The sequence below is a fragment of the Rhea pennata genome, chromosome 12, assembly GCF_028389875.1.
Source record: "Rhea pennata isolate bPtePen1 chromosome 12, bPtePen1.pri, whole genome shotgun sequence".
NCBI classification, from domain to species: Eukaryota; Metazoa; Chordata; class Aves; order Rheiformes; family Rheidae; genus Rhea; species Rhea pennata.
In genome coordinates, this window is record NC_084674.1 from 279,743 (window position 1) to 304,644 (window position 24,902).

The 24,902-nt window shown below is 40.0% G+C and overlaps 1 protein-coding gene and 1 long non-coding RNA gene across 2 annotated transcripts; one reads left to right on the plus strand and one right to left on the minus strand.

Annotated features, from left to right (window-relative positions):
• Positions 1 to 345: 345 nt before the first annotated feature.
• Positions 346 to 24,848, plus strand: LOC134145773 (uncharacterized). The gene is made up of 3 exons (XR_009959680.1): positions 346 to 459; positions 18,128 to 18,186; positions 24,787 to 24,848. It is a non-coding gene; the product is annotated as an uncharacterized LOC134145773 (long non-coding RNA).
• TRH (thyrotropin releasing hormone) lies at positions 10,932 to 12,658 on the minus strand. Its single transcript, XM_062585846.1, has 2 exons — positions 12,466 to 12,658; positions 10,932 to 11,518 (listed from the first exon to the last, which is right to left on the minus strand). Exons 1-2 carry the CDS (start codon positions 12,656 to 12,658, stop codon positions 10,932 to 10,934), a joined length of 780 nt encoding a protein of 259 aa, XP_062441830.1.
• Positions 24,849 to 24,902: the final 54 nt, after the last annotated feature.

Genomic DNA, 24,902 nt, shown 5'->3' on the forward strand with positions numbered 1-24,902 from the left:
CCCGCTTGCTGCGCGAGGCGGTGGGCTCGAGGTCCCCGCCGCGCGGAGGGGCGCCTGGGAAGGGGCGGGGCTTCCCTCTCACCTAGGGCGCGGAGGGCGCTGCCAGCGCGCCGCGGCCTGGCTGCGGCTCGCGGAGGCGCGTGTCCGCGGCGGCCGCGCCCCAGCGCGCTCGGGGTCGGGCTGCGGAGGGGCGGCGCTCTGGAGGAGGGCGCGGCGAGCGCCGAGCGCCGAGCTGTTAATGGCTAGGGCTGGTCCGAGGCGTGTGCTGCCAAGCGCGGAGCTATCGATGGGGGCGGGCGCGGCCTGGCCCGGCCAGGCCCGGATCGCGCCGCGCCGCCTCACGGGTGCGGCGGGACTGCGGGCTGCCGCTCTATCCCCGCCTCCCCCGCCCTCCTCCGCTGGCGTGTTGTGGTGCTTGTCCGTGTTACTGAGCGTGCCGGGAAGAGGACCCCCGCCTTGGTAACATAACCAATTTTTAAATTGAATTTTAAAGTGAATTTTTAAACACGCGGTTTCCTGTTGAGACCTATTATCCTTTGCTTTTGAAAACAAAGCGGTCTTGGTTCAATTATGAGCAGAGAATCAGGCAGCTGTGGATATAGATAGAAAACAAGTTACAGTTGCCTTCCTGTTTAGCATGCAAAGCACAGGCTGAATTTATTCATTTTGAAAACTGAGAAGAGGTTTTATCAAGCAGGAAAAGCTGCTTTGATCAGATATTCTCCCAGCAGTGCAGTCAGGTAAATTATAAGCTGTTATGTTTTTCCTAAAGATATGATTGATTATTACCTTTTCTCTCTAAGTTAAGGGGCTACAGTAACCTCTGGGTCTTTAAAACCTGAATGTTCTTTTTTAAATGTTATGATTTTCATTTTAAAACTTGAAAAATCCTTAATTTATAGGGATTGGAATTTAAAGGAGCAGTATATGCAACGAAGGAAGGTACTTAAAGAACAAAAAGAGAAAAACAAGTAACTAGCTTACACTTAAACTGCTGTTGTTATATATAAAAAAACATTTCTTGCCTCTTTCAACCTCAGTGAGAAGGTTTTAACTACACATGGAAGAGGCCTGCCAAGATGTGCTCAGTGTACTCAGTCCTGAGTTGGCAAAGTGTTCTACAGACACGTTAGGGGGCAGGTTTAGCTCGGTTGGTTAGAGCGTGGTGCTGCTAATGCCAAGGTTGTGGGTTCAATCCCTGTATAGGGCAAGATGATCTCCAGATGATCTCTGTCGGACTAGATGATCTCCAGAGGTCACTTCCAACCTTACCATTCTATGATTCTGTGATTGCAGCAAAGCTCCTGTGGTTTCTCACTGGATAGCCCTATATTTGGAATTGGGGCTTCAATTAATAAACATCTTCTCTCACTACTGTTGTCCTTTTCTCTCTCTCTTTTTCTTCTGATGCCTACTTTATGATCTCTGTTATTGTGTTCATGCCTTAAATAAGCACCTTTTCTTGGAAGTGTGTGAGTCTTGAATCCATGCGAGGTTATTCACCTGTACAATAGGGAGTGGTTATCTGGATTGCTTTTAGGACTAAAAATTTAAATCTTGTCTAAATAAACAGAGAAGACCCTGGAATAATCGTTGTGGAATAGCAGTTATTCTGCAGTAGCTCCTATGTAGACTCTTTACTCTTCCTGAGAGTGTTACAGGCAGGCACCCATATCAATGCAAGCAAATTTGGAGTAGCTACGGCACTCTGAATTTCTGGTCTCCTAGCTTCGTGTTAGTTTCTGAGTGTAGTGCTTATGTTGACAAATCCTGGGATGATGAGCTGTTGAGTACAGGAATGACGATATTTGCTTGTTTCTGTAATACAAAGGAAGAGGTAGGGGGAAAGGTGACTGCCACTAGATGGCACAAGCAGCACGTTTAAGAACCGCCGAGGACCTGCGAGAAAGCCCCTTCAGGGGATTTCGCAGCACCTGGGTTTGCTTAGCCGTTTGCTTTAAAGGTTATTCCCTTGCAGCATGCGAGATAGTCCTCGCTGTGAGGCTCTGATGACTCTGGCAACTTGGTTCTCTCCTATGCTGTCATTCAGAAGTGGTAAGCATCAGGTATAAGGGAGAGGGAGACTACTAAGCTGCAATACCTTTTCTTAGTCTGCCTTTTGCCATAGCTTCAGTAGCTGTCCATTTTCAGGTGGATAGTTTTAAAGGTAAATATAATGATTAAAATAGTGGCTTGCTGTTGGATGCTAACAGTATAGTGAGAAGGACTGCCTACAGTGAGTTGTGGTAAGCATGCTTATGTGCTGGAATGTGCTCTAGAAACCAAAGACTTCACTGAGTCTTTAGTTATTTGTGTTCTTTTGTGTGTTCTGCCTTTGACTATAGACTACAACAGAGCATCTCACCAAACAAGTATTTCTGAAATATAGGTAAAAATTCATGTGCTGGTCACTCTTGAACAAAGAAATTTCATTCAGCATTTTGAAAGAAAAATGCTGTGGTTTGCATATTCCTGTATATAAATGGTCTTTAGCAGTTCCTCTGGAGCTCACTCACTGTTAAGTGATTGCACCTGTTTACTGTGGTTTGGATCTTTTTGACACTGTTAGACTGATAATTATGGAAGTAATGAATGATATAAAGTCAGCATGAGAGATGTAGTTGTGGTGTGTCAAATAGTGGGGTTTTTTTTGTTCCCACAGGCAAATTTGGGCTTATCTATCCTTACTGAAGTGGTGGGGAATAATCTAGGTTTATGCTAGTGTAAATGAGAATAGACTTTGGCTGCTTGTCACTCATTCAGACACGCTTTCCCACCCAGAGAATGTTCACAGACCGAAAAATCTAAGTCAGTCTAAAGCAATCCAGTTCACGCTGCTTGCAAAATTAACTTGTGTTCATCCAGCTAGATGCAATGGAAAGAGATGATGATGCGAAACAGCAATCTAAAAGGTATTTGGGGACCAATTAATCTTTGCAGAAGTGCTACTGATAGGGACTGAATTTGAATCAGTGATAGTTTGCCATTGTGAATCAAAGTAAAAGAGCAACAACACAAAAATGGAATGTGTTCCAAAGGCCTGCTTGAGTGGCAAACTCGGACATGCTTATTGCCCCATTTCTGCCATTGGGATATGAACACTTGGCCTGCAAAACCCCCTTTTCCATGTATAACTCCTCCTACTCTTCTACAGGAATAGTATGAAAGGATCCTGTTTGTGATGTTAGCTGACCTGCTTTCATTCAAGGATCTCAAAGCTCTTTGCAAACATTCGGTTAACAAAGTTGTATAGTATCTCGTGAGATGTTTTATGCCTCTAACAGTGAAGTTTAGGGCCTGGTCTGGTGCTAACTTGGTCATTGCTACTGATGTCCAGGATGAGATACTTTATTGAGGATACAATTAAGAAGAGGAGGACAGCTCTACATGGCATGATGTCATGGTTCTGTCAGAAGGATATCCAAGTTAGGTTCTCCTGTATTCTTTACCTTCCTGTAAAATCTTCAGTAGCATTTGGAATGATAAATAGTAGAGTCTGATCACAGCAGGAGAGGTAAATGTAGACTAGAAGTAGTTCTTGAAAATGCGTGTCTGCCTTTCAAGGAATGCAGTGGAACATTTTTGCACAAAATGGCTTACTCATTGAAAAAAGTTTAAAATATCTGAAAAGTAACTGTGTTGAATTCATTATGCCTTTTTGATGGGAGCAAAGATTGGAAAAATCACAGTGTTTTTCCTCACTGTTTTATAAACTAAACAAATATTTGGTCTAAATGGATTCTGTGTTCTTGAAATTGGCCTAAATTTCATAGTAAAATTTTAAAATGTAGTTTTAAACCTTCATATAGGTTGTACAAAATGTTTCTAAAGTTTCCAGCAACCTAAAATGATCTTTGATTTTCATTTATCTGAGAAAACGGGGGGGGGGGGGGTTGTTTTTTGAGGGTTTTTTTTTTTTTGTTTGCTTTAGGTAGATCTGGAACATTTTCTGTACTTTTAATTTTGCTCAGAGAACTAAAAACATTTGCATATCTCTATTCATAACTACCTTTTAGTGAAAACTCATATACTGAATATACTCAAGCTGCCTGTGGTAAACATCTTGCTACAAAGAAAACTTATTAAATTAGTCTGCATAGGGAGGATAAGAGAAGCTATGTCTCCGTGCCAAATCTGTGGTTTTTCTGTGTTTGCAGACTCATCAATCAAAACTGACATCATGATGACTTGTAAGAGCTGAAGCTGGCAACCTGTCGAGCCTTATTTCTATGATTTGCCTGTTAACTGCTTCAGTGCTGTCTTAGTGCTGAGGTTCTGTGGAGTGAAATCAAGCTGTCTCACAGGCCAGCCATCAACACAAGTTTGTCTCTTCTCATTTAACACAGCTCATGAATCTGGCATGTTTGTCCTGACTGCTACTGATACTATGGAATGGCACCACTTTTAAATAGAATAAAGAGGGGAGAGAAGAATATTCAGAATTCCTCTCAATGATTATATATTAGTGTTCTAATTGTAGGATCCATAGTGCCACGATGTCTAGATTATGCTCTGGACTCATTTCAGACTTCAAATGCATCCATATTTGTGTGCTATCATCTCTAGTAGCCTCTCTTGTTTTCTGTGTCCCCTACAAATAGTACAGCAACCAATTCCCATCTTGAAGGCAGTATATCTAAAATCAATCAGCAGAATGCCCTCTGGATACTGCCTTGCTGTTTAACAGAAGGAAAAAGCTGCTTGGCAGTAAATGATTTGTGGGTCTTTTGCAGGGCTATTATTGCTGTCATTTTCAACACAACCTGCTTGTTCAACAAGCTTGTTCTAATGATATGCTTGCTCTTTGTCCTGACTGCTTTAGCTTTGTGAATCTTTCATAAAGTCTCATTATATTTTTCATTTTTCTTTTTCTCTTTCCTCTTCTCTTCTTTCAATAGCATCTTTAGGCACATTACGCATCAGTACTGGCTTCAGAATCAAGAGGGAACTGATGTTGGAAGCGTATACCTCTGTGTGAAAAAACAGCAGATTCCAGGCAGCCCCTTCAAAGCAGATCACTTTCCCTTGTTTCCCCAGTCATAACCTCACATTTTCCCTATAGCTATCAGCTCTTAAAGTGTCCACACTAAATCATAACTTGTATTCAATTGGGACATACAACCATTGTAGGAGAAGATCAGAATAACTTGCTTGGATATGGTAGATTGGATACTGGTTTACAGCCGATCCATCTTGCAGGAATATTTTCCTATTTTATTAAGTCCATATTTTCCCTCTTTCGAATCCACTTCAACATGAGGAAGTCGTACTTTGTCTTGGTTGTGAGTAAAAGAGGAAGATGTCTCTTGAGTGGCTAAAGATCGCCAGTGTCAGCATGTCTGTGAGATACTGCTTTCTTGTCTGGATCCCTAGGTGTTACTTCAGACAAAAATGATTGAAATAAACTCAAGAGCGGTCTCTGCCTTTTGGCTACTATCAGTGAATTTGACTAATATCTTCCATGTCCCATCTCTGTCAGGGGCCTATGTGTTCCTCCAGCATGGCAATATAATCTGTGGTCTTGTGTGTGTGTGTGTTTTTTAAATCTGCTTTGCCCTTCTTCAGCCTATGCTCCCTCATCTCATGTAAACAGACCAAGTGAATCAGCAGATAGCTGATGAATGTCCTTTTCTTCATTTCTTTTTTAGGACTTTTAGGCTGTAGTTGTTTCATCAAGGAAAACAAAACACAAACATTTCACACAGCTCAGAGTAATCTCAAGGCAGGTAGATAAATTTCTCGAGGAATCTCCCACTTTGTTGTTAACAGAGGTCTCTGCTGGAGGTTAGGTTTAGCTCAGTTGGTCATAGCGCGGTGCTAATAATGCCAAGGTCGTGGATTTGATCCCTGTATGGGCCACTCGCTTGAGGGTTGGACTAGATGACCTCCAGAGGTCCCTTCCAACCTTACCAATTCTATGAAACTGAATTCTTCTTTGTTATCCTGCAAGTGTGGAGAATTCACCGTGCTCTTGATGGGAGGGAAGCGAGACTTCTGCACTCCAGTACATCTCTGATTTTCTAAAAACAGAAGGATTTCCCTCTGTGCATCTTGTCTCCGTTTAGGCTAGACCTTATCCAGACTTACTCCTTCTGCTATGCTTCTCCACTTAACTGCTTTTAAACAGACAGTTGTTATTCATTGCAGAGTCCTGACTGATGCTTTAAAAGTGCGGCTGGCTGTTTAATGGTAACTGAGCAAGTCACTAGGCAAGCAGAGACTCTACTTCACCTGTGGTGATGATCTTGTTTTCAAACTTTCTCCAACTGATGAATCATTAATAATAAGGGAGATTGTTGGGGCCACGTGTCCCTTGGAAACCCTCAGGACATGCTAATTTTGAATTAGCAAGGAGTCCAAGGGTGGTAAGTTGTCTCGGGGGAGGAGGGAGGCAGAAAATACTAATGATGAGAGGGGTTGAAAATAACTTTAGGAAATGTTAATCATACGACTTGTTCACATTGGCTTCCCCCTCACATTGAAAACAAAGCTCACTTTGAGGGTATTTGTAGAAGTTACACTTCAGGAATCAAACTTTATTTTATGTCTCAGTAACTGGTAACATGCCAGAAATGTGAAACTTAAGTGGAGAAAACAAAGAACTCATCTATGTAGGGTTATTTTCATCCCAGTTAGAGCTGAAAATAAGAATTTGTCTCACTGACAAATATAAGTGCCAGGAAATATTCTTACCTTCCTGAAAATTTGAATCTAGTGATTAACATTATTCTTTCCTAAGTTGCTTTTGTAGCTGTATCCTCAGGTCTTTTCAGTGAACCATTTAGCATAATGAAAAATAACCATGCAGGTGCCAGAACCCCAGTGTCAAAGAGAACTGCAAGCAGCCATAATTAGACAAGTGTCTGTGGAAGGGTTAACAGCATCCTCCTTCTGCCTCCTAGGATTCCTGTTGGGGCTGACAGGGCTGCTGCTTTCCTGCCTTCTTGGTGGTAATGGTTCTTTATCTTGCCTGCAGGTCCAGGGACCATGCGATTCAGTGATATATTCTCAAAGGCAAGCCTGAGGACTGAAGTATGATGTTAGAAATTAATATGCAATGTCATAGAATCATGGAATGGTAAGGTTGGAAGGGACCTCTGGAGGTAATCTAGTCCAACCCTCAGTGTAGCCCATAGGGGGATTGAACCCATAACCTTCGCATTAGCAGTACCATGCCCCATAACCTTCGCATTAGCAGTACCATGCTCTAACCGACAGAAAATATGAGGACTTTCAAGGATGTGAAGATGTATTCTATGTAGTTGGATCTGAATGAATGTGAGTTTTTTCTGATGAGGCTTGAAAAAACACATCCGTCTGCTATGGTTGATTATAAGCACAGGACAGGAGTTTCTCATGATTCTGATCATATATTTTCCATTTTTATGGTGCCCTCCCCTTTATTCCCCAGGCACCTCAGTAGCAGGCTTGGTGGTTCCTTTGCTGTTATAGACATGGGAAATATGATGCAGCAAGTGTACTCCGTGCAGTTGTGTTTCAAATCTCAATCTCTCTGAGATTCTGGAATTTTCAAACCCATGTCATTGACTGAAGCTCATGGCCTTTGGTTCAAGTCACAGTTTCTAAACTATCCTACGTTCTGTCCAATGATATGTCAGGCCAGCATCAGGATCAGCACACATGCCTCTCTGAATGGGTATCTGACTTCTCCTTCAAAGTTCCCTTTGCCAGTAGCCTTTTCAAAGAAGGGTATCTTTCCCATTGGGTCCCACCCCTGCCCTAGAATCCTCCCTAGGTGCATTTCTCTCAGCTTCCAGAGACCTCTTACTGGCATAATGAACTTTTGTTGAAAGTAATTGAAATGGGTTGGTATTGGTCTGAGCTCTCACAGGATCTGCTTACATTGTGCCTCTTTCAGTAAGCAAGTGCTTTTTCAGCAGCTCCAAACTGAGGCAAATTAAAAAAAAAAAAAAAAAAAAAGGCATGATAATGACATGTGGTAAATATGATTTCCTATAAAATGCTGTCAGCTCAGACTTGGATTTTGGGAGGTGGGTGGACAGGGGGAGCCACCCAAGACCAATAGAAGCAATTTCTCAAACATTATAATAGTGATGCCTTTTTTTGAACAGATGACTAGCCCCTGACAAAATTTGTCAGCTCAGTAAATACTGGAGCACTGAGACTCTAAAACAAGAGTTGATGAATAAATTAAAGACTTGCATACAAACAGCTGTGATCTTCTCTCAGCAGGGCTGGTGAAAGCTAGCACACTCTTTCCCTTTTAATAAGTGATTGATTTACTGATAATACAGTGTGTCTGAGATTTGCTCAGGAGCGTAGATCTTAAAATCGGCAACCTGAACCAGCCATTCGTAATTGCACATTAATAACTTTAACAGATGGGGAGTTTCCCGATGGCCCCACACTCAGAGTAGTGAGAACCATAATTTTGAGCTTTCATGCTTCTCTCCCTTCCCTGCCTTTGCTTTCTTGTAGCAGTATCCCTGTCTTGCAGGAACTTGTATGCATTTTTGCTATCACTCATATTTACCCACTTAGGAAAAAGCTTGATTAAAAAAGTTACTTTGGACATTTAATGGTGATGGTCTTGTGTAGTACAATAAGGGTTCCCCGAGGTTTAAAAAGCATTGTTTGTTAGCAGGAAATGGTATCTGAAATGGTATTCTTTTGAGAAATCATTTTTCCCTTGTAAAATGAAAACTGCTCATTTAAAAAGGCATCATATACAGCAACAGAAAAGATACTGAAGAAATTTGAAGTGTACAGAATGTTCCCAGCTATCACCTCTGAGAATTTATTCAACAGTTGTTAATTAGAAAACCCCTGTCATTTGGAGAGCTCTGCTGGTTATCACGTATATGAAATACTGCAGATTATCTCCAAAGTTACAAATTGCTTCATTGATCCTGTTGTGTGTTGATCAGCCTAGGAGTGTCTAACATCTAACAAGTAAAACTTGCTGAGATAGTTTTGCCATATGGCTCAGTTATCTTGGAGAAAAATAAATAATCAACTTCTATAGCTTAGGAAGTGCTCTGGAGCAGGGAGGGGGGAAACAATAATTTTTAAAGGGAACATTCAAGAGTGTCTTGATACCAGGAAAGATGTGATTGAAAAAATACTCACTTGGCTTTAGAAAAACAACATTCTAGCCTAATACTGATGTAGCATAACATACTGACATGCTGTGACCACTTTGAATGTATAAGAAGGGAGATGAATAATTCAGTGTGCTCAATAACTCTGCAGTAATTGCAAAAATCAGTAAATCTGGTGTTTAGACTTGTGAATAGGGAATCGGATTTGTAGTTTTTGTTTTTCACTCTCCTGCTGGTGCAGTGTATGAAATAGGTACTTCATATAATGATAACATCCTTTTAAAACAGTAGAAACCTTGAACAAAGCACAAAAAATACTTCTGTATTTTCAACCTGTAGCATGACCACTCTAAGCCCACATAGAAGTATTTTAATTTCATATAAATTGCTGTTTATACAGTTTTAAGGGTATTCGTCTATGTGTGTGCAAACATAATAATCGGATCCAGTTAAGCTCAGTTACAGCAAAGCTATTTAGCAAGCGTACAGTGCAAAGACTCTCTGATGAAATATTTTGTTATTCTTCAGTAACAGGTATGTAACTATGTTGCACAAGATTATGGAATTCAGAAGGTTTAAGATGCATAGATTAATCAACCTTTCTTCCCCTATGTAAGGCTAGTCTTCCTCAAACCACTTTTTACTAGGATCAGTCTCAAACAATTAAAGGCCCCTTTGAGCTGTGTGACAAGGTTGCTGTGGGTTTGGTCCAGATGCATGTTTTTATACAAGCAGATTTAAAAAGAGAGTATCTCTGTGCAAATCACCCTTCCACTTCAGTAACAAAACAGATTTATATATTGTGCTGACCACTGGCATGCAGGAAGCTTTTGCAGTGGAAAATATCCTGTGATGATGTATTTAATTTTATTTACCTTTGGGTGGTTTTATGTTTTTCACTCTATTACATTATGTTTGCACAACCAATAAGGACACCAGGCGTTGACTATTGATGTTTATTGAATCCTTCATATCAAATGAACACTTTCGAGAATCTGACCACAGAAAGGAAAAGCATTTGTTTGAGAGGGAATAGATCAGAAATCCTCATCAGAAGAAAAGGATGTCTGCTTGTTGCAATTTTAAACACCTAAGAAGACAACAGCATGATTTCAAGTAGAATGACTGAAATGTATGTGCACCAGGATGGGGTTCTAGTACGGGATGTATGCAGTTGGGTTCCCAACTTGAGGTTTAGTTGTTCTGGGATTCATTAACCCTTTGTGCTGTGCAGCTTCTTAAGTGAAATGTGTTTTTGTGGCAGTTCCAACTCAAAGTATGAAGCCAATTGTGTGACCTGTTCAGATTGGACAGAGTCTCTATCTCTATTTAGTGCTTGTTATCTGGACACCGACTGTAGTGCACAGGGGTATATGTCTTGTTAATGTACCATTTGGAAGTGAAAACCTATTGAGTTTCATTTTGAAATCACTGACATATGTCATTTTTCTTCCCCCCTCCTATTCATTGACTAATTTCACGGATATGAGAGGAGACCATATAATTATTCTGCTTTAGTAGCATCTGAACAAATATTAAAGAGTCTATTTCAGCACTTTGGGAACAGAACCTCGGACACACATAGTGTGATCATCTTGAGGTCTGGTCCGATAAGTGACTGAGCACTCCTAACTTCCCAAACCAGAGGAGAAGAGCCTCAGCACTTGCCTGGCCCGTTCAGATAGGACCTTCGGTTCCTCTACTTTAAATGCATGACAAAGCCATTAACATCAATGGGAACACTCATACTTAAAGGTAGGTGCAGCAGGGCGGGAGTAGGGAGCTGAAAGGGGGTGAACAGAATTTTTTAGTGCTCTGGCAGTTCACCACATGCGTACAATTACTTTCTCATTCCTCTGCTTCACTCTCCCATGCTAATCTCCCTCCTAGGTGCTGATGTTTTTCTTCTACCCTGCCTATGTTGACATTTTCTACTAAATCAAGCAATAAGCTGCCTTCATTACAGCTGAAGGACTTCTGAAAGTTGCAGGGGGCTGCATAATCTGGGCTTTTAGAATCCCTGTACCTTTTTCCAGGGTGCTGGCGTTTCTCCACGTGCTGGTCCCTTAGGTCTTGCTCGTCATTCCAGCTTCTACTGCCAGGATGCTGTAGCTTGTATGTCAGATACCTTTTGCCTGGATGCTGTCTTTTGGATAACTCATTCAAGTAGGTTAGCTGTGCATTAGCAAAGTCTGCATACTGGTCCCACAGTGACCTTCTGCCAGGATGCTGTTGCTTTTTCAGCTCCAGGTAACTGTCGAGGTTTTGTTCTTCCTCTCTTTTCCCTGGATCCTGTTTCTTCTGAATGTCTCCGTAAGACAAATCTTCCTCATCCTCTCTCTTCCCAGGATGCTGTCTCTTCCCCAGATCAATTAGATATCTCTTTCCAGGATGTTGTCTTTTGGAAAGCCATTCTGGCAGAGGGGTGTCTGATTCTGCCCAAGGAAAAGAGTAGTATTAATGAACCCACATATTCCTCACTAAGGAAGTTGAAATGTGAATTTGTGGAGTTCTGTGGTGGAGGATCATATTCTTTTGCTCATCACATGCATTTAATTGCACAATAACTATGTAGTCTTTAGTATGGTCACTCTGGATATGGAAACAGCTGTGGAAACAGTTCTGGCACATTCGTAGCAAGGATGGATTGATATATTAGGAACTAACAGCAAAAAAAGGGGGAAGAAATCCAGTGACAAAGCTTAATGTGGTCAACATGACCAACTCAGCATTCGTATGAAGGAGGAGGAAGGCTATTTCTACAGGTACGTTGAGGCCATTTGTTTTTTCTACTCTGAAATTGAGGCTCTGTGTTCCTCGGTGGTGGCAGGCCCCTTTGCACTGCTTCTGACAGTCCCCCAGTCTGATTTGCCCCCACTGCTGTGACTGGTGGGGGTAGGACGTATGCAAGCAGACCGGAGGGACTGACACCAGAGCGGTTTCAACATCCCAAGCCGTGGCAAATCCCACCCCTGCTACGGTGTAAAAGCCAATGGGATGAGGTAGTAGGTGAATGGGAGCACTCCCGCGTAACAGTAGGGACAGGATCCACAACTAGGAAATGTCTTTCGTGTATCCTTAGAGCTTTCCTAGGGAAGCGCTTTCCAAACAGGTTTTCTGCGATAGGCTTCTACCTTCTGTCTATGCAGCAGCTGCTCAGTTATGCTACAGCAGTTCCCAAGCTGGGAGGTCTGAGAAAAAAGTCCTTTTTGAGAATTCTCTGTGAATGTATTACAACAGACCTTGTATCCTCCCCCTTCCCTTAGTTAGAATAATAAATACATACATCAGAACCTAGGAACTAACTGCTTTAGATCTAATGATCCTCAGCCAAGTACTATTGCCAGCATCATCAGAAGGATGTCCCCAGTGTTACATATACCTTTATCGATCTTTTCTTCCTCAGATTTCTTGAGGACAGACTGAAGGTTGAGGCTTTCTGTCTTCTGCGGGTTGTCATCCAAGGTACTCCGTTCTGCGTTGTCACTTTCCTCTGGAAGAGGCTGCCTCCAGTTGAGGCAGACACCGTGTAAGGTCAGGCAGAGGAGCAGCAGTGGCAGCTGGATGGATGGCATTGTGGGGCAGGAGTTCCTGCAACTTCCATGGGAGAGAGGAGGACAGGGGAGGTGGGTGGAGCAAAACAAATCCAGTATGAATAGCAATATTTCCAGATACTGAAAAAGAAACATGGCACTGGCTATAGAGATCGAGGTCTCTTAGGAAGGTCTCTCCTGATTTCTGTTACAGTCCTCTCAATTTATTTCATGTTCTTCAAAGAATCTGTAAATTCTTTATAACTGAAACCAACACTTACTCATTTTTTTCTGGCAGAATAAGTATTAACATTTTCAACATCTAACTTCATGATGTACAGATAATTCTAAGAGCCAGTTATTTTTTCCAGAGGCAAAAATAATTCCCCTCTTGAACTCTGTATAACCATTGCTACACATAAGGTTCACACACACATGCCTTTACAAGCCATCCTCACTAGGTGGTTCTCTTTTAAGGGTTTATATTAAAATGATAACGGGATTTGCAACACTTTTGTTCTGCCTTCAGTTAACTTTAATAGGCTATTAATTTTTAATTAGATATATATACCAATTTGAAGAAGCTCTGTGTTTGTGTGTATGTGTGTATTTGCCTATATAGTAAGACAGCAATGCTCTGTTGGTCAGGAAGACTTCCTGCATTTAGAAAGCACCTCAAGTTTCTTTTCAGAGAAAAATTGTAATAACCATACCCTCTTTTACCATTTACCCAGGTAACAGGTAGTTTTCAGTTTCTTCCATCTAGCAGTGGAATTTCTAAGTTACTTACTGTTTTATCTTCCAGTAAATGGAGTTTACTTCAGCAGAATGGAATACAGCCATTTAGCTTAATTACATCTCCAACATGTAAAAGAAATGTATTTTGTTATAAAGTTCTGCCAACTTTTGAAATAGAGAATGAATTTATTACCTTTCTTACTGGCAGATTTCTGTCACCTTTGAAAAAGTCCTTGGAAAACAACTCTAAGAATATCATGCAGGCTATTTGACTCAGAGCAATCTTTAAAAAGAAAGTTAGAGTAGTCAGCCAAAAAGGAAATGTTTTGGTAAATTACCTGGTTTGTAGTTTCAGGTTTTTGCTTGATGCTTCTGCCAAGAGATTGTTCAGTCCTTTAAAGCTATTTGCATATCTGAGCTTAAAAGTTGCCCTTTCTTTGCTACAGACAAATGCAGTATGCAATAGAATTGTTGCTAAGTTCTCTTTGGATGGCTTGTGTCTCCGTACTTATACTCTGCTGCCTCTGGATCCTTTATGCAAATTGCTGTGAGGTAATTTAGGTGATGCGTTGCTTTGTGTGTGTGGCTTGCTTTTTTTTTCTTTTTCTTTCTTTTTTTTTTTTTTTTTTTTTTTTTTTTTTTCTATTGATGTCAAAGATCTGAGTTTTGAATGCACTTTAAAACTCTGGTAGTTATTTGCTGACCTCCTTGTATTCATGCTGGACTCCCAGAGACTGCTGTTTTTCCATTCTCTAAAGAAATTATGTTGAATTTTATGTAACACACAGCATAGAGAAAAGGAGAGATTTTCTACTTAAAATAAGAAGCTCATGTATCTTCTGTTAAGCAAGCACTGTGGAGTAAAGGCAAAAGGATAGGTAATTTATCAAGCTAAGGAAGAAAAACAATGAAGAAAACTGTAAAGGATTGAATTTAAAAAGATTTAGAATGTGATTTCTCTTTCTGAATGATACTAACCAATTTTGGCTTACAATTCCATATTTTCTTGGTATAGACTTCTATGAAAAATGTACTAAAATACAGGATGCATAGCGTTAGATATTAAAAGGTTAGGTTGTTGCTATGAGCCTTGTAACTGGAAATAAGACCCCCTTTTTCTATCTCTCCATCTATTTAAGATATTGTTCCATACAGTGCTACTCAGAACAGATCATGCAGGGTGTATGGATACAGGGCTAGTGATCCTTTGATTAGCTTAATGATCCTGATTACAATAGAGAGGGCTAAAACCGAAGTAAAGATTGCTTGCAGTAATAAAGTGATGCAGGATTCAGCTTGCTTCTTTTATTGTTACTACATGGAGGATTTCAACCAAATGAAGTCAACATTTTTTTGCTTTCCCTCTTACTAGAATATTGTCACACAGACTCGCCTGTGTATGCCCTTCTCCTCACTGTCATTCAAGTTAAAATTTGTCTTCAGCAGTAAGTAGTGACAGAAACCCACCACCTGTCAGCATGGCTTGATAATACTTTCCTTGTACTCACCACAACACTGGTGTGTGTACCTGCTCTCTTCGGTGCTGTGTCACAGCCTGAGCCAGAAAGCATTTTGGAGATGCATGTAAAAGCACCACACTTAAAAATGGATCATTTATGCTATAGGTCACGTGGATCCTCGTGTGGCCTGCAAGACTGCATCTACTGCTAGTCAGTTAGTTGTAAACTGGCTTTTCTGCTGGATTTGGGAGCAGATCCACGCGGGGCATTTTCTATGGTGCACATCTTCATAGTGTGGTCTTTCCTTTGCTTGGCCCTGGTCTTGTAGCTCAGTTGTGCCATTTCTGTTAGCTTTGGGCAATCAGTGCTGGCCTTGGGTGAAGAAGGGCAGCATTTTACGTCTGAATAGATGATGGAAATTAAAAAGGGTTGAAGTCAGTTGTTGTCTGTCAAAGTGATTTATTACCTGTTAGAATTTAACAGAAAACAGTCATCTTACAGAACTTTTTCTTTCTATACTCCTATTCAACTTTATATGATGAATCAGAAAATCCACTGAAAAAAGCTTGTTTTCAGTACTTTAAGAGAGAAAAGTTGGCTTCTTTAAAGTGTCTTCAGTGGAACCCAGTCTCTCCTCAGTGTTCTTCCATGAGAGAGTGATCATCTCTTGAATTTTATCTTAATACTTAATATCATAAATTATACAAGTAGGTTATATAATTTATATATAAAAATTTTATGTATTTTAACATTTATTACCCTGATATAACTTGAAACTAGTCATGAACATCAATGCTCTTATTCCAGACTTGCACTAAGGTTAGAAGTTGGGGCTTACTGCATTTGTAACACTTTTTTTTTTAATGTATATATTGAAAATGGAATATGTTTTCCTTTTTGTTGGGATTTCTAAGGGCATGATTTGAGACATCATGCAGCCTACGTGCAAACACACATATGGCTTAATGAAGATACTGTCTTTGCCAATCCTTAGCAGGCAACAGAACTAAAGATCTTCAAGGAACAACAGAAATCTTACTATAGCTGGCCAGTAAAGAATGACTGGGCAACTAGTAACAGTCCCTCATCCAAAGCGAGGATCCTGGTAAAGATAGCTCCTATCTTTAGGTGTTTTTAGTTTTAAGGAATACATTATGGCTTTTCAGGAATCTAAAGAATGCTGGAAAGTGTTGTAAGTGTTTTCATTAGTGTCAGAGTTGCTTATTTAACAGAGCAGTAGTTCTCTGTGGCTTTGCCCCAGTTTTGCCCTAACAAAAGGGCTAATCCAAAGTCCACTGAAATCAGTCTTACTTATCTTTTGATTTTAATTCGTGTTAGCTTTAGAAATCATCTACATATTGATTTGAAATCATCTACATATTGATTTGCAAATATTAATAGAAAAAATGGCTCTTGAGAAAGATGAGAAAAACAGCTGAAATTCTTTCACATATTCAAAATCATATAAGCCAATTAATATCAAATTCTTAGCTTTTTCTTGAATTAAAAATAGCCTCCCATATGAATGCATTTTATCTTAGCATTTAGTGAATTAATCAGATTTCAGTTGCGGTACAGCAGTTGACATACTGAATTTCTTGGCTGTCTAGAAATGATAGGATAGTTGAGACTTAGCTTTGGAGCTTTGTAAGACAGCAGCTTAGTAAATCTTCATTTGCCACATATCTCCTGTGTGAAAATTCTCCTGATGTCTAATTATAAGCTGGAAATAATTCTTAGCACTGGACGGAGAACAACGTCTGAAATTAATCTGGACAGCATAGGAGGCCTGCATGTATAGCAACCACTTAGAAAGAGCAGGAGCTGCTCCCCGTAGAAGCCTCTCACTGAGTCTCTTAAACCACACGCTGCAATAGTCCAATGCATGAGACATTGAGGTCCGCTGCACTCAAGAGCCAGTCTGCCACCTAACCCTAGGTTTGAAAGAATCTCCACCCATCGTAAACCAAACTGTGGCCACTAAGTTTCTTTATACAAACTAACAGGGCTCGTTTGCCATTAAACTATTTCTTGAATTGTCAAATACTAGTGACACAGGTTTGTAAACTGCTACTGTGCCAGTCACAGTGATCCCTATAGTGAATTACATTCACTTCACACAAGCTGCCTAGCATTTCCTGGACATAGTAACTACTTAAGATCTCTTGTGGTACCGTATCAGAGTTTAAAAAGTGATATAACTGGGCTATAAATTAAAGTGGACATTGATGAAAGGGCAAGTGTATTTATTTGCACTTTAAACATGTCTTCAGAAAATGTCTTTACAAGAACAGTGAAGTTGATAAGAATTCTGTTGCTGGCTCCTTACAAGGCCTTCTTGATAAGCCACTGAGGCGAAGCATGCCTTCTAAATTAAAAAAAAAAAAAAAAAAAAAAAAAGGATATTTTCATCATGTGTTTGAAGGCTTCAGTAATTCTGAATGGTTTCTTAATCTCACTTGTTACATTTTTTCCTTCAGTTCATCACATTTCTCTATTGTTTTATCCTTTTATATCATATTCTTTTTAACATAAAAGATTTGGAGTGTTTTAAGCATCGTGGCTAGCATCTGTCATAGAGAGTTTACTCTTCCTTCCTCTTCCCCAAGGCAAGAAGTATGTAAAGTGAGTTGGTGTGTTTTGGCAGGACTTCTATGTGAAGAGACAAGGTCAAAGAAATTTGTCTTGCTCGTGGAGCACAAGGTGGGATTTATGCAGATCCTTATTTTCCAGGGGAGATTATCCACTAACCTTGGGCCAACATTTTAATGCCGTTTGGAAGTTTTCTTACCTGCACAGATCCTCAGGCAACCAGGAGCAATTAGGAAGTTCTAAAGTCTCCGGGTCCAAGTAGTCGTCTTAATGCATACGTTCTGGGCACTAGTTCTTCAACAGCCTTATTAGGAAGCTGATTTCAAAACGCAGTGTTGTTTGGGGCTTTTTTTTTTTTTTTTTTTTTTCCAGCTAGAACGTGTTTACAAAACTTTTCTGTTTTCAAAAAGCATTTTTCCAACAGATTTTTTTTTCAGTGGTACATCCTCCAGTCAGCTCTTGCACATGGGGTGTTCTTACTAAACTGTCGGCTTCAGCCTTCTAAATCACAAACAGAAGCAAAGATTTGCAAGATGAGCAATACCTTCACTCTCATGACCTGTAGTCAATTGTAATGATTGTTTGACGTACTAATATGTCCTTCCCAGATGCAGCTGGTGTCACTCTCTTGTTAAACTGTCCAACTTTCATCTGTTCAGTTTAGAATGCACATATCAAAGACACATGAGGTGACCTGTTTACTGCCTTTATTTCATTGCAGGTCAAGAAGATAACAAGAGGATGTGTTCTGTCATGCTGGCAAAAGCATAAGAAGGACAGGTACGTGGAAGCTGAAGTTAAAAAAAAAAAAAAAATTAATTGAATTCACATTCCCAACTATGAGGGTAATTAAAAAGCCAGGTAACTTTTCAGGTACAGCCTTGATGTTGCTTGTAGGTTTAGAAATTAGATTAATTTTATTTTGGTAGGAAAAATGTTTTAACGAGACGTTTGATGAAAAGTGTTTTGGGTGAGGAAAGTGTTTTTTCCTCTGAAAATGCAAGGATCTTCGTGGCAGTGAACAGAGCTTCTGCTCAAAGAGCCAGGATCATCAGAGATCTCACCAACCATTTCTCTGTCATTACCGGAGAACTGAGATCGATGTTTCCTCAGCCTGTAGCAGTCTGAGCTCTGGAAACAGAAATACTTAAGTCTTACCAAAATTTTTGGACGTGATTTAAAGTATCTGGGTGAAACTTAGTGACTAATGATTGGATTAAATTTAGCTAATGATCCTTTCTGGCCGAAGACTCTGTAAACGTAGGAAACGCTCATCAATAAAGAGCTGTATTTTAAGACTGCAATGCAGTCTTATTCATAATAGCTAAGCTTAGAAAGAGCAATATTACAGAGAGTAATGAAATGAGTCCAGAGAGTATCTTCCACCTGCACATCTGGCTATAACAGCAACTTGATTTCAGATTTGCAAATGAGGAGCAGAGCATCTGCAAAGAAGTCATTCTTTTTGTCTGGGCAGGACCTCCAGCCCCTAGTCAGAACAGGAGCAGTAGCTCCAAATTGGCTTCTGAATATTCCATATGAGCTCATGGTTACTAGTACAGATGTGCTACATAGCACGGAAATGCATACAAATCCCTCATTCCAGTATGCAGGGGCTAGAAATTCCCTTATCCTTAGGAATACTCTCTGTGCCAGAATAAGCACCCTCTGTGCCAGTCTAATTCTAGGAAGACATCCTATGCTGTTTGGGGGTTCCTTTTCCCCAGGAGACAATTCAAGGAGAGGGCTTTCTGGATATCTTGGATACAAAAATCAGACTCAGTTGAATTCTGCAGAGTGAAATTTGAACCAGAATACAAGCCTGTGTTTGCATTTTATAACCTTAATTTCATAAAAGAAGATTCCTTTTCCACTGACTGAAACAATGTCAAAAATTATTCAGGGGAGCATTGGAAGAAAGGTCAGCTTGTTTTTAAAATTGTCATTAAATTTTACTTCTTGACATCTTTTGAGCCAAGAACTCCCTTTAGAGAACACAGGTTTAGAGGAGGATGTGATCCCATATTTCAAGTACAACCACATGCAAACCTTCTCAGTAGGTGCAAAGTTATATCTATAGTGCAATGCCCAGGACTTCCAGCCAAGCAGTTCTGACTTTTTAAGTGATTTGTGTCATTTCTGAGAAGTTTAGGAAGCATAGTGAATTTAGCAGAGCTCTAATGCTGTTGTTCAAATAAAAAAAAGTTAAATACCTCAAAGTGTCTCTTGTTTCATGGACAAATGTCACAACTGGAAAACAGTCCCTTCTTAATATGCTGTCTTTCTTTTTAGTGTTTTCTGTTGTTTTTTTGGCCAAATTTGTTCCATTTCATTTTTCCCTGCAGGTGATTTTTCTATTTAAAAAAATTCTGGAGGTTTATTTTATAAGTGCAAATGTCCTTTCTTCCCACTCACTGCGGAATTACTCATGATCGCTTTGATCATGAGTAGGAGAGAGATTTTTTTTTTTTCAAACTCCAGAGCCATTTTCAAACCCAGGCTTTGCTCTCTGCCATTCCACTGACAACCCAGACTTGCCTAGAACCTGTGATAGCACAGGATTTGGCTCCCAGTGCCTGTGTACATCTACTTCTGGGGCAAGAGTTGCATACAGATGCCCAAGTACTACATTTCACACCTAAATACAGCATTTCAGCAGCATGGAGATCCTCAACCCCCTTGTCTAATTGTTACCTGTTATCACAGCTACTTCAGGTCTCTTGAACTTCCGTATCAACTCTGTTGATGAAACCCCTAATTTTTCTACTTAAAAGTGTATTCTAAGGGGCACCAGCTTCTGAAAGGACTTCTACATGAAGAAACCCAGAGACAGACAACTCGTTCAAAAAACCCAGCATTAGATCCTAACAGGCTAGCTATGAGGGCTGAGGACTGTGCCTCATCTCTCTCCAAATTGTTCATTGCTCAGATTGTTTGGCTGAACTCTCTTCCTCTGTATATGCAGGACCCTGGGTCCCCTACTTGTGCTGTGTACTTGCCCAGCTGAGTGTCAGTACCCCTAACAGGTTTTAGAAGTAGGACTAGCACTTGGCACACAACTGTATATTGGTCCATAAAAAGATCTCAAAGGTAAATAATAAGAAAATCTGCTGCTACCGCAGCTCTGATCTTTACATGAAAGAATATAAATCCTTATGTTTTGTGCTATCAATCAACTGTGACTGCCTAGAGTTAGGCAGAAAGTTCTTCTTGGCAGATTATTGCAAAATGTCTATTTGGGGCATTTTTTACATCTTTCCTGGGACATCTTGCTCTGGTCATTGTCAGAGAGAGGTTACTGAAGCAAATTAGTCTTCTTTCTTACAGCTGTCCCTTTGGTGATCATGAAATGTAGAAGTTGTTATGGAAACTGCTCTTCTTTTATTGAACTACAGGATAAAAAAAATATTGTTGCATGAAATTAATGTAGAGCTTGCCAAATATATTTATTACCAGTTTTACTGAGAGGTGCTGAACGTGTAAGTAGTTTGTCCTAGGTCACACAGCCATAGTAGCAAAGTCGTGAAAAGAATCCATTCACTTGCTCCAATCACTTAGAGAGCTTTCCCTTATTAAAACAGCATTGGTGTTTAGGTATTTTTCACAAGAGGCACATCTTTCTCGTTTAAAAGGTTACCTACATGACATTACATCTGTGCGTAAAGTGGAGAGAAATATCTCCGCTGGTTATTTAGAGCACCTTATTAATTTGTTAAGTGCACATTGTCACCAGGACTTGTCCCACCAGGGCTTCTCTAAACAATTGTATCCTCTCAAATGTCTACTGAATTGCAGCTCTTGCAGTGGCTGCAAACTTGTGCTGTTCTGTTAACAGCTCCTCTTGTTAAGTGTTGTGTATTAAGAGTAATATGATTGATTGCAGAAATGAGAGGCAGATCAGCTCCTTTGTTTACTCAGACAAATCTAAAAGCACAAATTATTTATATCACTCCTCCCAGTTTATTCTTTGAACGGAACTAATCGAGAAGAAAATGAAGGAGATGGGTGTCGGTAGTAAGTGGGCAGCTCTTCCTTTTCCTGCGTAGTTGTTTCTAAAGCATAACTTCTTATGCATCAGAATATGTAAATGGTTTGTCCTGCAGGGGGAGATCTGTAATCATACTGTATTTTGTAACAGGTATAATTCCTGCTTCTCTTCATCTTGATTTGTTTAACATCAGAATGCCAGAGTGGGTATAGCCATGATCTTTATATGATGTTATTAAACCAAATTGTATAGCTGGATGAGGCAGCCAAGCTTTCTGGAATACAGACCTTTCTTAGAGCTGAGGAAAGGCTTTTGTGTCTCAAGGTTTGTCTCACTTCTTAGAACTGAGAAAGGACTTACGATCTCCCCAGGTTGTCTGCTTTTTCCAAGTATAGTAGTCACTGTGATAGAAGGTATTACCTCTAACTTATGAATCTTACATTAAATATTAATCCAGAGACAGGGTTTCAAACCAGGTATATCAATCTAGTCCTCAAAATGCATTTGCTAAATTAATGAGCCAGTGGATTTAATGACATCTGAACTAAGTTTTAGGAATGCAGCCCAGGATAGTCACAGCCAGCAGTAACATAACTGAATTTTTTTGTGGCAGACATGCCCAACTAGACAAGCTTCACAGTGGTCAGCAGGAGAGCATGTCACACCCCAGTTGGCTTTGCTGTGGATTGATCGAAAAACAGTCAGGAACAATAATGTATTTTCATTTTCCACCTGAGTGTTGACACCTTTCCTTCTGAAGAAATCAGTCTCTGTTATGAACCTTGTAGAGTTCTTGGTCTTCTCTTCCTCAGTCTTCAGGAAGAGCCAAACTAATGCCTTTCATTTCTGAACTTGCAGGTTTTCCATTCATTTTCAGTAGCTAGAGGTTAAAATCTAGGAGGGGAAATGAAGGCAATTCCTCTTCCATGGCCTTTCTTTGCTTCAGCATTGAGCCCTGGCTTTGGTGCTGCTGCTGTTCTCAGTTCAAACATAGGTGATGGGAAATGTTTGTTTCTTATGCGAGCTCTGAGGGTTTGGCTTGGCTGCTAATTAAAGCTGGGCAACTGAATTGGTCCAGAGAATCAGATGAAATCTTTGCAAGCTGTGATGGCCAATGCTGAATGTCCCTTGAAGTATGACTTGAAAATAGTGATCAGCAAAAGTAAACATCCTGCTTTGAAGCCTCTGGCACTTTCAATTACCACGCTCTTCTTCCAGGATTGCAGAAATGACAGAACTTTCTCCTCTAACTGTAAGCCCAAGATTTTTGTAGTTTGCAAACACTGATCTGTTGATGCTTAGTCTCTTGAATTCCTTGAAACTAATAGGAAATCATTTAAGGAAATTTCATATTGGGAGAGATCAGGTATTCTGTCTTAAATAGTGAACAGGTTGAGTATTGAATGAGATAGAAGACATTAATTTCTGTGCAGGGAAGCTCCTAATAGAATTAGTGAGTAAATTCCACATGGAATGCACACAAGTCCCCTCACCTATTTAAATCCATAAAGGCCAGGAAGGCTGTTGTATTAGAGGGAAGAGGGTGTATCCCACATAGCATTAAAACTTTTACTAAAAGGAGTATAAATAACATGTTGCTTATATCAGCTAAATCATTTTTTAGTTTAACGAGGAAGCAAAACCAAAGCATTATGATGTTAATCCTACATACTGTTTTACTGACAGACTTTTCAATGCTAAACAGCATATTATGGAGTCAGAACTTGGCAGGCTTAATTGTATACTTAAGAGTCAGCCTAACTCACAGTTTGTTCCTTCTGGAATAGAGGCAGTTTGGAATTAAAGATCTCAGTGGATTCTCTGAAATGTTTCTTTATTTTTTAATTATTTCCACCTGTTTATGCAGGGTAATTTCTATAGCTTTCTGTTCAAATGGGAACCCTATTATTTAGGAAGAAAGTGGTCATCTTCAGAAAGAATGTCATTGTGTCTTGTGTGTTATTCCAGCCACAAACCAAATAATATCACCTAATGAAAAGAAGCAAGACAGAGCCCTTTGGCACCAGGTATGGAAAACAACAGCTGCCCAGCCGACTGTTTTATCACAGTTGGTAATGACAGCACTCAGGAGATCCTTGTTCAGTTCCAAACAGGGAATTAGTCATTGGACAAAGCAAACTTGCCAGAGTATTGCTTCTGAGCTGGAGTTGAAGTCATGATGGAGGAAAAAAGAGATTCAGGGAATTTGATTTGATTTGATAGAAATGGTGGACACCCAGCTTGCTTTCGAGCAACAATTCTGATTCACTTTGTCTAATAACTTGCAACGTCATTTGGAGGTTTGAAAGTAAGAGACTACTATTTCCCCTAATAATAAAGGAATAACGTGCTAGTTTGTTTCTTTTATGCTGTTTCTTTACACTTGCTGCTAACACATCCTAACTATGATAGAGGATCCATATTTGGGCGTGAAAGGGAGCAAATTTGGGAGCAAGAGAAGAGAAAATAAGAGATTTAATGTTTGCATAGAGTATTTAAAAGTACTGGTTTGGATTTTAAAATCTCCAGTCCTCAGCTTACACTTACTTCTTCTTTCAAATTCAACACAGAGCACATTTGAAAATCCCATCTGCCAGTTTCTGTCTGGTCAGGTGTCAAAGATGCAAGACTCAGAAGTTCCTGAAGATTTGGCGTATGTAATGTGTTCCCAGTGATCAGGGATCAGAGAAAACAGTGAGGCCGCAAATGAAAAGAAGCACTGAGTAAAAACAGCATGGAGAGTTCCAGAACTGGCCCTGCGTAGCTGACTGTAGAACATTTTCCTCTTGAAATGCAGAAGTTTCTGTAACAACTTTTAAAATTTTACTTCTTGTTGTTGCTTTCAGTTGCTGTAAACACCAGCCATTAATTTGTATAGATTGTTCAGTAAAGTGACCTCACGTCTTGCTTTAAGGATGCAGTGCAAATATGATTAACCTTCAAGTTGTCTTCATTGATCTGATAAGGGAATTGGAGCCAGTGACAGGCCCGCATGAGCAAGTCAGCTGCATGTGTGCCTTAAAGCACATAGCTCCCAGGAGCAGCTGTTCTTAAGGGAGATGAAACCTGAAATCAGATGTAGAGAGGAGTTCTGAGCAGGGTGCTGATGCCACTAAAAAAGTTAATTTCAGGTATCATTCATGTCAGCTGAGTGGGCTGAACTGAATGATGGTTAGTGAAAGTACTGAGCCCTTCACCTCTATTGTTTCTGTGTGCTTGTGTGTATGTGGATGTATTACATGTGTGTGTGTTACTAATGAACTGATTCTGACTTTTTTCAAACAATTTTGTTGTTCTAAGTAGTTACTTTGGTCTACCAATTTTCTAATGGCTTTATTTTGCTCAGCATTTGTTACTCTTTCTGCAATAAGACTGTTGATCTTCTCTTTCAGATTACTGGCTGTTAATTGAATTCTGTACCTGTAATGCAACAACACTGAAGATCAGAATCCCATTATGGTAAATACTATACAAAAGCAAAATTTAGATTGTCAGTCCCAAGAGAGTT